Consider the following 14,456-nt stretch of genomic DNA (forward strand, 5'->3'; position numbering starts at 1 on the left):
TTTCTTTTTCTTAATTTCCGCTATATTATGCTCTTTAGATATTCTTTTATGACAATATAATTTGAGAATACTAGTTTCGGGATTTATAATTTAATTAGAAAGGATATTTGGTGGAAATTAATTAGTAGGAAGGATATTTTTGCTGAAATGAAAAATTGTTACTCCGTACTTTTAGATATAGAATTAGTGTTGTTTGTAGAATTGAGTTTTTTGTTTTGTTTTGTGGGAAGTTTGTAGAGTTGAGATGTGTAAATGAAATGATGATTAATTTATGCACGGAAGGCATCTAGGAAAAAAAAGAAAAGAAAAGAGAATATTAAGTCAGAAAAATGGCAATCCTCATTATGATATGACAGTCATTTCTTCTGTGGGGGAAAATAACTTATTTATAATTTAATATATATATATATATATATATATATATATATATATATATATAATATAATATAATGACATTGTCAATTTTTCTTCTTCTGTCCAAAGTGAGCATACTATTTTCACATTGTGAGAAACTTTAGTTTTACCCAAAGAGTGCATGACCATATGATAAAAACTCACTCAGACAGTTTCATTATGACTAACATTAATTTTAAATTTAATTAAAATATATTGATAATATAAATATTTTTATATTATAATTTAATCATAAATTGTTATATATATATATATATATATATATATATATATATATATATATATATATATATATTATTGTAATTAGTACTTTAAATTTCGTATCTAAAATGGATTTTAATTGGTTGACTATTTTATATAGTTTTAATAAAAAAAAGTCTTAACTTGTTTGATTTCAACGAAAATTAAATGTTCAAGATAGTTCTTATTTCTTAAAAAAAAATATTCAAGTGCAATTCAAACATTCATTTAAAAGGATGAATAATTAAGTTTCATTCACAATAGTTGAATGTAAATAACTAACAATGTCAAATTATATTGCAGAAAATAGCAGTGTGGCCCCGCCTCCCTCCCTCTCCCTTCTTTTAATGTTTTCAGAAGAATCTTATTTTTATGTATGATCAAGACTTTTGAAAGAATTATAGTTTCATTCCGGATTACGTAAAGGCTATTCTTTTCAACAAGTATTATTTCAGTTGAGTTTTTAGGGTCTTTTCTTCTTTTTTATAGGAAAATTCATTTGTCACTTTACCTATTTTGTTTTCATATGCGCAGAAGGTCTTACCTGTTGAACTTTGCTGAAGAGAAATGGAAAAGTTGGAAGGTGAGATCGAGTCAAGAGCAATTGTCTCTCTATCACCAATTTTTCCATACAAAGAATTGCCAAGAAGCAGCGTTTGAATGTGTATTGAGTTTTTTTTTTCTTTCTATTTTTAATTATTATGGTCAAGATAGATATTAAGGAATCCATCAGAACTTATACAGTGTTTAATAAAATGGAAGGTATTCTTTTTAATATTCATTTGTTAACAATGATAATATTTTGAAAAAGAACAATATTGAAGACCAAATGGGGGTAATCCTTTACAACAATATCTACAGACACTATATTAATTAATATATGGTGTAGGATTGATATTCGATAATTAAGAAACCCAAAATTTAGAACATTCAATTTTGATTACTAATTTGAAAGGCAACGACAGACTTCACTTGGTTGGTAAGTCATCTGTCGCAGGTAGCTAGCGAAATTCTCTTACAATCAATTTTGTGGCACGTCCAGTGTACAATGAGTAGTTTCAACTTTCAGGTTTCCCAACTCCATGAGCATTATTTTTTTAATAGTAAAATAATTAAAGGCATCAATTGAGTTATTTAGGCTAATCTATACAAGGTTGTTTGGGTAACATATGATTTGAAAGCAGAGAAAACCATACAACTAATTATAGCAACGTGTTTGAAAAACCAATTAAGTAGAATTAATCACATTCAATGAACGGGTCTAATTGTTGTGCCCATGTTTGATAAATAGGCAAAGAAATAATTTTACCTCGAAATATATTGAAACAGTATTTTGTTGTTATGTGATGAAAAAACCAGTTAATTACTTTGTGCATTGACTAAAATATATTCGTATTATAATATTACTTTAATAATATTTACATATCATTTTAATAATTACACACTTAAAAGTAGTTTTTATCGACATATTCAAAAATTACATTTACTAAAATTAATTTACTTCAAATTTATTTAAAAATAAAAATTAATTCCACAAAATTAAAATAATTTAAAATCAAGTTTACAAGGTTGCATCTAAACATGCACACTCTACCTATTAAACTTTGGAGGTTACTGAGAAAGAAAGAAAAAAGCATTTTCAATTTGTAAGGATGCTTAGAGGCAACTATTCCCTTTTCCATTTTTGCCCTAAAGCCACTAATTAAAGGATTCTAATCTGTATTGGGTTTAGATTAGCCACTTAAAAGGAAAGAGTGTCATCACAGATAGTGGGGGATGAATTGAGGATCATTCTACTGTCTTGATTTTTGGGAGATTCTAATGTTCATCTGTCCCATCTTTTCTTTTCTTTTTCTTTTTGTTTTAATTATAAAACTCGGGTTAATACAACAGATATAGGTTTATACATTTAGTTGACTTAAATTAATAAGTGTCCTAAGATCAATAAATTAATAATACAACAATACTATAATACAATACATAATAACCAACTCATAACGTGTTTAACAATTAATTACTAATGTACTCAAGCATTCCAAAGTATGATAAAAATAATATCTGTTTGCTCCCCAGTATAATTACGTAAAAAATATTTATTACTCAATTTTAATATTTTAAAGTAATTACATATAGAAAACAACTCATTAATTAAAAAGTTTGCCCCCAAAGTATAGAAATTTATTAAAACTTATTTTTAATTTGGTATTGATATTATGATTATTATCCCTCCCGATATATAAAATTTATAATTCTCTAATATCAAATATAACCTTTATTTTTATGCGAAAGCAGACCACTATTTATAACTTTTGTTGGGAGTTCAAAAATGAAGAATTAAACTTTCATGTATTATCAGTTAAATCAAAACTTTCGGTAGTTTTTGGTTTTCTCTCTTTTAGATTTATTTATTTCACTCTCTTGATTTCATTTTTACATTTTTGCATTGAATGAATTGAGTTTATAAACATCCCTAACCTCTTTACAATGTAGTTGTAAGCTCAATGTTGACAGTTTTTTTCTTTTTCATTGCAGACTCGTCGTAATACAGAACTTAGTTGCAAGAAAGATGCAATGGTGTAAAAGGGTTCTCATGTTTTAGTTAGTGACGGAACATTGACGCACTTGTTTGAGAAAGATTCTCGAGCTTCAACACCACCGATTATAGAGTTTCAAGTTAAAAGATAAGATGCATGTATATTGGAAATTTGATTTTTATCACTAAGATTTAAATAACTTAAATGTAAAATAAAATATTACATTTTATTAGATAAACCTTAATTGAATAGATGCATTGAGAGTTATTTTTTGTTTCAATTTCTAAGAGAACTTATTTATTATAGTTGGTAACAATCTTTACTATAAATAGAGAAAAAAATTAGTGGAAAAACACACTACATAATAAAAGTGTGTGAAAAGATAGATTGTGAAACAAAGTTACTTTATTGAGAAAAAAATGTATTTGTGTGTTAAGTTTATAGAGTGATACACTATATGAAATGAATTACAATCTTGTAATCATATGATAGTAAAATATCTTTTTGGACAGTTCCGTGGACATAGCCAAAAATTATCGAATCACATTAAATTATTGTATTTATTATTATTTTTCTACAATGTAATTTTTATTGTGTTCTCATTATCTTTTATGAGTATGATTAATTTTGTTTGTAGGAACATTAATTTTTCAACACGGATCCCTCAGTGATGTTATGCCTTGTCTTCCTTGATAAATTGGTACCATATATATACTTCATGCAAAAAATCAATACAAACAGTATTTCCTTTGGGTTCTCGACAAATGTTTGTGCTCCTATATACCTTGGGAAAGTGATAATTTAATATATATTTTAATTTGTGTTTAGACGATTATCTAAAATTTCTTTAATATAAGTGAATATACTATTTACTCTTTTTTTTTAAACTAAAAACTTGAAATTAGACCGAATAAAAAATACAGGAGCAATTTTACGATCCCAAAAAACTGTATGGATTGAGGTCTTATTGCTTGTTATTCTGCATTTTGACGCCCTGTTTATGTTTTCCATTTGAGAGGATGCTATAAAGTGTACCTGTCATTCAATAAATTATGTATAATTGCTTTCGTATATACAAAAAAAGAGAGAAGAAATTACACAAGAAAGTGAAATAATATTTGCACATACTAAAATTTTCAGTCTTACATTATCTGATGACATTTTCTATTCATCAGCATTCGTGATTTCCCAGTTGGGCACATTTGGTAATGAGTTTTATAAGGTTAACTATCTTGTGTGATAAAAATGTAAAATTTCTAATACGTGCACATATCATTTTACAGTAAAGAATGAAAGACAAGAAAAGGGGGCAAAGCAAACATGGTTGATGAACGAACATGAAGCTCGTATATTTGGCCGTGTCAACTGAATAGAACGAAAATTACAGAAACATAACACACTTATTTGTTTAACGTTATGGTGTGTCCCACTCCTTTTTTGTCAGGTTGAAATAACTAAAAAGTAAAACAATGTGTTTATGAGTTTTGTAAAGTCATCTTGTCCGATCCGTATGTGTGTAATAACCTTTTCTCTTGTTAAACTTGTTAGAATAATGATTGTCTCACTTCTCTGTATGAGTCACGTATTTAAAAAATTCTAATGAGTGATTATTTTAAACTTATTTAAAAAAATAGAATTTAATTTGTTTATTTATGATTATAATAATAATTATAAAAACCACCTTTTTAAAATAAAAAACAACTGATTTTGTAAGAAATTATTCAAAATAGCTCTTGATTTTAGTCATTTTTTTTAAATTTCTAACTATTTAAAAAATATAAAACAAACCCATGAAAAACTTTTAATATATATGTATATATAATATTTTAAAAAAAGTTATTCTTTTATGAAGATCATAACAAACAGATTTTAAATGTGAATATGTGATGGGAATGAGAGGTTTAAGAAATAAGAGAACAAAGTTAGTGATGCAACGATTGAAACTATACATTAGAGTTGATTATGATATTCTTATTTTATTTTTTTATAACATTAACAGTAAAAGATGGATTAAAATATTTGTTAAGGAAATTTTAAAATGATAAATGATAAATATTCTTATTGCAATGGGGGTCACTATTTTATATTTCCTTCTCTATTCATATGCAAAGTTGCAAACCAATAGAGAGAACAAGATAATAAAATCCATTTTTTTTTCTTTTTGACTGCAATCAGGCATTGGATTTGTCTTTCTCTTTAAAAAGATACTGTATTTGTTTGGATGATTCATTGAAAATTATTTAAGAAATAAAATGGCATTGAAAAGAGTCCTTGACTTGACAGGTTTTGAACAATTTCTAAGAATTATTCGTTGTTGATTAGATGTTTGGCCGAGCTGACGACACATAATTGAAGAAAAGAAAAGATAAGGACTGCGCTGCTCACATCACGGCTATGTATAGATTTGGTTCACTGCTCTCTTTCTCTTTCTGTGTATTTTTAATAATGATAGGGATGATGCTAATAATCAGTTATTACTTTTGTACCTAGTGGATTTTGTCGTCGTCTTCTTTTTAATTCGTGTGCTAGAAAAATCTAACGGGACTATTGTACGGTCAATCCTCACACAGTGCTTCAATAGAAGGGACATATGAGAGGTTCGATCTTCCAAATTCAACATATCAATTGCACCAAAAAGATACAATATTAGTATCACTATAATTAGACTTCAAGAAAGAGAGATACAAGAGATCGAGAGGTTTATTAATATAGGATCGACTCTGCCCTAAGGATGAGTTTTGTAGAGTGGAGAAAATAATTTAAATTAAAATAAATTAATAAATGTGTAAAATTCACATTAATTTTTAAAAATTTATCTTTCTTTTTACTCTCAAACTCACTTTAAGAGAACTAACTCACCCTTGAAATCAAGAGTCCAATAACTAGTGTGATTCATAGATCATCCAACTCATTTGATATCTAAAAGCCAACCCATCATGATAAGTCTATCTAGTACCCAAGCCACCTTGTCGACTTATAGACCAACTGATTCTACTAGTTAAGTGTCATATCCGAATACTTCAAGATATTCACACCATCAAGTACTCCCAATATCGTTGGGACGTGACAATAATACCAAGTTAGACACAATGTAATATGTATATATATATATATATGAGCATAAATGATTATGCATGCAGCATAATCGGTTATTGCTTTGGAAGATAACATTGAAATGTGAGAAATAATTGCTTGAGCAGCTCAAAAATGAATAAAGTGTGAGAGGTAATGGCGCACGAGAGTCACGAGGAATGAAGGGCAATATTGTAACCTTCTGTAACAATGATATTTGTAAGGTAGGCCGAACAAAATTTTCAAAAAATTCTTATGTATTTGCACATACCAAAGGATGGAATTGCTCTTTCGTACCCACACTTCCCTCCACTCAGTTTCTCTTCCACGCTATTTTGGGACTCCCAAGCAGGGCATTATTTTGGCTTTACAATTCTTTACATTTATTTTCTAACTTTTTTTATTTATCAATTTACTCTGCTTGTTTCCTTTTTATTCTATTCTCTCGAGTTAGTTGAATGATATCAGAGCTTTATTTGTCCGGTATTATACTAGTTTAGTTGCGTATAATCATATTATTACTTTCATTCAGTTACTCGATAATTAATTCAAAATTAATTACAAGTAAAGCAATAGTAATACTTATGCTTATGATAATAATAATGATAATGGTTGACAGAGATGACATAAATGTTAACACCATCATTATCTTTATTGTCATCATTGTTGTCGTGGTCATCACTCGCATGTACTATCACCAGGCCGTCATTCTTGTGATAGTTGTTTGTCATTATTACAACAATCATCATCTCATCGTTACCACAATGCATTACCACTATTTTTGACACCACAATGATTATCACTTTTATCATTGTCGACATTACTATAGTCACTACCATTACATATTATTGTTGCCACTACCATATTCTTATTTGATTTGTATCATGATGTGTATTAAACATTACATAAGAATTAAATTTATTGAAGTTTGTTATTTTCTTATTCTATTGTGTTCTTATCATATTCTTATATTTTATTCACTCTTATCATATCTTAATTATCAAACAAATCCTATGCAGTTTATAGTGTTTCATATTTACAAATCCTATGCAGTTTATAGTGCTCATATTTATCGGGAGGATAATTGTTGTGCTGATAGACTAACTAATTTAGGCTTTCATCAATTTGGGTTACAGTGGTGGGATTCCTTACCATCTAGTATCCATGAGCCTTTCTTCATGGATAGAGTTGGATTGTACTCTAGCCACAGATTTTGCTGACTATTAGGTTTTGGCTTGATTTTTGTTATTGGTTTTACTTTTTGTTTTTTGTTTTAATAGTATTTTGTGGGACTCTAGCAGAGGATTCTTAGATTCATTGGTGTCAACCTAGCTAGTTGGGATTAATTTTGGGTTGATGCTTTCTGTCTCAATTTCATAAATAAATAAAAAAACTACCAAACAAATCCTAAGAATAAAGTTAGAGAGATTCTATATATGACGCTTCCATAATAGCAGCTTTAATCTTTACAATCTTCTTGAACGTATGATATGTATGAATAGTCAATATCACACGATACCCTATCATCTTCAAAACTAACCACATTTTAATGTAAAATGCCTGTTACGCGCGCTTTCGCTGAACATTGTTTTGAATGTTACTTTGGTAATGAGATAACGCCATAACAGAATGCTTGTATATATTGTAGATATTGGGTGGAAAGGGTTGGAAAAAGGAAAGGAATCTGAACATGCATGTGTTTATTTAAAATTTTAATGAAATTTTGATGTGTAAAATTAATTTGTTACAGTACATGCAATTGATAATTGATAGTTTGATACTCTTTGAGAAATGAGGGCCACGTGGATTGTCAAGTCCCTTTCGATCAAAAAAAGAAAAGTGTAGTGCATGAAGCAAACGATAGCAAATATACAAATATAATATAATTTAATATGATTGATAAATAATCATATTTAAATATGTGATTTATATATATATATATATATATATATATATATATATATATATATATATATATATATATATATTAAAAAAGATTGATTTTTTATTTTGAAAAATTAATCTCTATTTTTTTTTATTCTAAAAACTGGAGGAAAAAATTCTTAGTCCTGGAGGTTAGTGTGACATGGATAAATCTCTTACCCAAAAATATTATTTGCAGGAATTGAATGAAGAATATAGTATCCATGTATACACCTTCAAGCGTTGCAGCATGCATGCTTCCACTATGCCAAACCCATTTGGGCTTAATCTCCAATTCTTGATTACCTGAACAACTAAAGAGAGACAAAGAAGATTAACAGAAGGTATAGCAGGTAGGCTTTCTTGAAAATAAATCACTGGTATTAGTCAAAAAAATTGGCCCACTGACACTTTCCTTTAATTGCTTGTTGGTCATTAATTTGACATTGGTCATGGTCTTTTGGTTTTGGGATAATTAGTAGGATTCGGTCGTAGCTCCCCAATTAATCTTCTTAAGGTAAAAAGCCGCAATTAAATGGTCTCCCCGGGCCCTATGCTTCAGCTTTGTGCTTTGCTTTCCACAAGTCACTTTAACACTCTGTGATGTGTGTAATGTATTTTATTACCCAGATAGATAATCACCCTGTTCTTGATAGAAACTCAGTGCCAAATGAGATGATGGTGACTGGAATCTGGATCCTATGTTTTCCAACCAATTAATTACCAACTCATTTGTAGATAAGTATGAAAATATGTGTGTATTTTTGGATGATTGTTGTAAAAATTGATTTTGATTAAAATTAATTTTAAAATGGTATAATTTATGTTTGGATGTTTTATTATAAAATTAAATTAAAAGTAAAATTTAGTATAAATTTTTTGATTTAACACACAAGATATTCAAAGTTATTTTAACTTAATCAATTTTAAATTCATAATTAATTTTAAAATATTCTATAACCTGTAGAAAAATTGATCTAAAATTACGACCCAAAATTAATTCTCCAATACAAAATCAAATACACATAATAAAAAATCTTGCTAACTTGTTCTAAGAGTGCAGATTAAAAAACTGAAAAATTTATTAAAAATTATATGATAGGATATTTATAATTCATAAAGAAGCATATTTTTATCTATTTTAATAAAAGTAAAAAAAAAAATCTTCATCTACCTAAGAGAACTGGTTGGTTAACATTTGCCTACACCAAAATTAAAATTCCATGTATCGCAAACAAGACAGAAAGATTCTCAAACATACTGTATATAGTTAGATGAAACAGATGTTTTTCTCTTTCCCTTGAACATCGATTTCTGTTGGCCAACCATGTAATAGTCTTGAAAAATACTAAAGTTTATCAAGTTATTTAATCGTTATTAACTTTTTAAATATTTTGAAAGGGGAAAAAATAAGAGAGAAATGAAAGAGTAACAATGAAGAGAGGTGTATTATTGGGAAAAATATGTTTTTCCGTCTCTTAAAAAGTATGAATTAAATTTTTGTCCTATTTTTATCTTTTACCTAAGAAATACTTGACTTTTAATCTTCAAAATGGTTATACTTAATATTTATTGCAGATTATCAAGACAAAAAATGCACTTAGAGGATCAAAATAAAGTATTTCCAAATTAGATAGATAAAAATAGGATAATATTTTTTAGAAGACTAAAACCAAATTTGAAATTTCTTAAGAACAAAAATAATATTTTTATCCTATATTTGAATAGATAATAATAATAGTAAATAAAAAATATTTTTAGTATTTAATTGAGTAACACAGAAATAAAAAATAATTATACATTATCCTGTAAATAAATTGTTAAAAATATATATACACAAACTTATATTCATAATATTCTTTTGGATTTTATATTGATATTATATGTATCCGTAGGATGGATTGGTAGAGTAATTTAAGATTTCATTATATTCATTCATATGTAAGAAATGATTTATTTAATAGAAGAATTTATATATTTTTTTCTAAAATATAAAATTCTGATCGAGTAAGGATGATCTTACACTCTAAATGAAATTAATTTTTAATTTAATTGATCGAAAAAAATTTGTAACCTCTGAGCAAGACAAAACAAATCTTAATAGATCAAGAATTTCTCCATTTAAATTATTTTAACTTTACCAAATAAATTACATTTTTTACTTCTGCTCTGTGACCATCTACTTTATTACTTTTCACCTTAAACCTAGTAATCTATCAACACGAAAATATTGAGAACGGCAGCTTTTTGAAAAAACAGTGATGCTTGTTAAAAGTAAAGTTAGCAATTAGGAATAAACAAGCAGACATTATCTCGTACTTTGCAAAGTCCAATGGTAATCTTCCATTAATAGGAATTGAAGTGACACGACTAGAAGCTGCATGGAACCAAATTGTTTTTGTGATGGCCCACTAAGAAAATATCGCCCATTGGTATGGGTTTGCTTCGGATTAGGAAAGCGAAGACAAATCCACGAAATCTACGCGTTTCCGCCGAAACGGAAATGAATGCCACCGATTCTGTCATTCTCACTCACTCTTTGTTTTTATTTTATTTTATTGATTCCACGTCCTGTCCCTCTCTTTTGAATCCAAAATCTGCTAATTAAGAGAATAGCCATTTGTAATTATTATACTACTTGTTTATTAATATTGTTTATGAGTTTTTTTCATCAATATTGGTGCATACAATTAGTTATTAAATACTAACAGTTAATGGGTATTTCCCACGTGTAGAATGACTTTTACGAGATTATTTCATTACTTGTGACATTTTTTTAATGGTTGAATGTTGATATATTTTTGAAATACTTATCCCTGGGATTTATTTAAAATACTTGAAGCATATAAGGGTGTAATTAAGAAAATAATGACTAATATTATTTTAAAATTTTAAAACAAAAAATGAATAAGCTAATATATGTTTTCAAAAGTGACATTTTAAAAAACTCAAAATAGTACTAGTATTATACAATAGTTCTGGAAAATGAAACAACGGTTATTAACTGTCAACTGTGTTTTGAACGCGTGGGATGCCATCCAGAAAAGAAGCACAAGTCAAACAAAGCTTGGAAGGTCATTCACTTCTCTTTGTTTTATTAGTCTTTTTTCTCCCTGTTATAAGTCAATCTTATTTTTCTTTTTTGAACTTATACTAATTAATTGACCTATTATTTTCCCATTCTTTGGGCTTGTGTTTTGGGCCAATCTTACAAATTTAATGCATGATCCAGAACCTAAAATTTAAATGAAAATTGGTGTATTAAAATTAGTCTTTATAATTATTTTTAAATATTTAAAATAGTCCAGTCAAAAAGTAAATATTTAAAGGATTTTTTTTATAATACTCTTGAATTCTTTTAAGAGTTGTTTAGTTTTCAATTATTAATAATGTTGAATAAAATATAGAGCAACTCGTTAACTGTAAGTAATATTAATTTAGTATTTTTCGTATTATTTATTATCATTATTATTATAGTTTATTTTTATCTGATATTAAAATATTTTAGCTTCTTTATTATTATAGTCAATTTTATGTTAATATTACACTTTTAAATTTTTACTTTTGATAACATGGTATTTATGATTTTTCTTGCATCAAATATTTTATTAATTAATTATCCTTTTAAGATTTTTTTTCTTCCTTCAAAATCATGTTTTGTATGTCTTTAATATCTTCGTTCTATAGGAAAGTTTATACAGTATAACTTAAACTTGCATTTATTTTTATGTACAGATTTTTCTTGTGATTTTTTCATGCAAAATGTTTTTTATTAAAAAAATCATTTTCTTCTAATTTTTTATGAAAGTTTACTATGATTTTAATAAAAACACAATTATTTCCTTATACTAAACAAATTGTATATAAAATTTTAATATTTTCTATCCATGTGTTCAAATTTTCTTATATAAAAAAACTTAATAAGTCTTACATATTTTTGCCCCTCCAAAAAAATTTATCAAGCTCCACCACTAATTAGGGATGAATGAGTTATCAGTTTATCTAATCAATAATTAATAAAAAGGATTTTGTCATAAATATTAATCAGCATTTTAGCTTGAGGTGAATTGTTTTAAACAATTATAATATTTTAAAGGTTTAATTACCCATTTAATCCATATAATTTCCAAACTTATTTCTTTTAGTCATGAAAGTAAATTTTTTAGTTCATAAAGTTTACATTTTAATTTTCAAAAGATCTCTATCATTAAATTTTGTTAACTTCGTTAATTAAAAAAATTTAACGATAAAGATTTTTGAGAAATAAGATGTGAACTTCAAAAAGTAAAAAATTAAAAGATATAAATTTAGAAACTATAAAGTATAAATTGATAATTAAACTTATTTTAAATTAAAACTCTTCGGCAAGTAATTATTGAATGGGGGGAGGGGGGACACTAACCACAAAGACCAATAAGAAAAAGCCACTTGAATGAAGTAGCAATAAAGAAACTAGGTCTTGACTGTTTTTTAACATGTGTGTTGTGAAGTTTGAGCAGCAAGCGTGAGGTGTCCATGAACGAAAATGCAAATCCAGTTTGTGAAAACAATGTCATGCAATAAAATAAAACATTGTAGCGTGAGTTGTCTCCTGCTCCATAACACACAAAACTACTTACCAGTCCTAAAGAATCCAGAAAGAATCTAAGGCCAACCCCTTTGACCATGACAAAGGCACACTCCCTCGCTCTCCTTCTCTTCACCTTCCCCTTTCCCTTATCCAATTTCAATTTCAACAAATACTACCCATTTAGGAAACAAAGCCACACGTGTCAAAACCACAGTTCCAGACAAACTAGTCCCTACCCATGCGCCACTTTCAATTCCTTAACCATAGACCATACGCTGGGACGAAACCTCCCACGTCCCCGCCAATTCCGAATTGGCTAAAACCTACCTCAAACTTAGCTGGACACACACAGTGTTGACACTTCCTTCTAGTAACTAAACCTCCATCACCCTCTCCATATATACATCCTTAAACTCACTTTCCCTCCCAAAGCCACAACCACAAACAACGTTAGTTACTACTAACTAGTACGTACCACTTTCTTCTAGTAACTACTAACTACCCCTTTTGCACACCTTGTCTCATTCTCTCATACAACGAAACTTTCGACCAGGTAACATGTTTTCCATCAATCATTTCTCCGCCCCAGATGCGAACTCGCCGGGGTCGGGGTCAGGAACTTCCCGACCGGTACCGGCGCTGTCGGACGAGGATTATTTTCTGGCGGCGAGCAATCCCAAGAAACGCGCCGGGAGGAAGAAGTTCCGGGAGACGCGCCACCCGGTGTACCGCGGCGTGAGGAGGAGGGACTCAGGCAAGTGGGTGTGCGAGGTGCGCGAGCCCAACAAGAAGTCCAGGATTTGGCTCGGGACCTTTCCCACGGCGGAGATGGCGGCGCGTGCGCACGACGTGGCGGCGCTCGCGCTGAGGGGAAGGTCCGCTTGCCTCAACTTCGCCGACTCCGCGTCGCGTCTCCCGGTGCCGGCGACGGCGGAGGCCAGGGACATTCAGAAGGCGGCGGCGGAGGCCGCGGAGGCATTTCGCCCGGGGAAGGATGATGGTGCGGTGGTGGCGACGGCGACGGAGCGTGAAGAAGAAGAAGAAAAGGTTGTACCAGAGTATCTGAGGAACATGGTGCTCATGTCGCCGACGCATTGCTTCGGGAGTGATGAATATGGAAGCGCTGACGTGGAATTCGACGATGCTGAAGTTCGGTTGTGGAGTTACTCCATTTAATTTAACTCAATTATTGGATATTTTTTTTAGTATTTTGGGGAATGAAAAGATTGTTCGTATGCAACTATTTAGAATAGTATCCGTACTTATAATTTTACCAGTACGGATGCTGGTTTCAGGTGTCTAAAATAGATTAGAGTAGAAGGGGCCATCAAAAATATTGGATCAAAAACATGTTAGGTGAGATTTCTTTTTCTTCTTTTTTCTGTATATTTGATCTTTCAAAATAAATATCTGTAATTATTTATTAATTATATTTTTTTTCCAACTTAATGATGCATGTGTCTGATAGGAGAAATAAATTGATAAAAATAATCCATAAACACCTTGTGCTCATATAGACCAAGAGAAAGAAAAAAGCTAGACATATGTAAATGTAATATTAATATAATATTATAATGTCATAAGATAATAGTTGAGAGAAATTAAGAGTTTTAATACTTAATAAAGTGTTTCTGTTGTAACAAATGTACATGTATTACAGTAAATTAATTTGTCACTTATTTGATTATCTTATGTAACAAATA

At 29.2% G+C, this 14,456-nt stretch overlaps 1 protein-coding gene across 1 annotated transcript; it reads left to right on the top strand.

Moving 5' to 3' along the window:
- The first annotated feature begins 12,785 nt into the window (after window positions 1-12,785).
- Window positions 12,786-14,194, top strand: LOC114370747 (dehydration-responsive element-binding protein 1E-like). The gene has a single exon (XM_028328144.1). The coding sequence runs from the start codon at window positions 13,312-13,314 to the stop codon at window positions 13,927-13,929; it is 618 nt and encodes a 205-aa protein (XP_028183945.1). The 5' UTR covers window positions 12,786-13,311; the 3' UTR covers window positions 13,930-14,194.
- Window positions 14,195-14,456: the final 262 nt, after the last annotated feature.

The sequence above is a fragment of the Glycine soja genome, chromosome 10, assembly GCF_004193775.1.
Source record: "Glycine soja cultivar W05 chromosome 10, ASM419377v2, whole genome shotgun sequence".
Lineage (NCBI taxonomy): Eukaryota > Viridiplantae > Streptophyta > Magnoliopsida > Fabales > Fabaceae > Glycine > Glycine soja.

Bases quoted from the DNA above. Each gene is read 5' to 3' on its own strand.
- LOC114370747 (XM_028328144.1), top strand. From the start codon at position 13,312: ATGTTTTCCATCAATCATTTCTCCGCCCCAGATGCGAACTCGCCGGGG.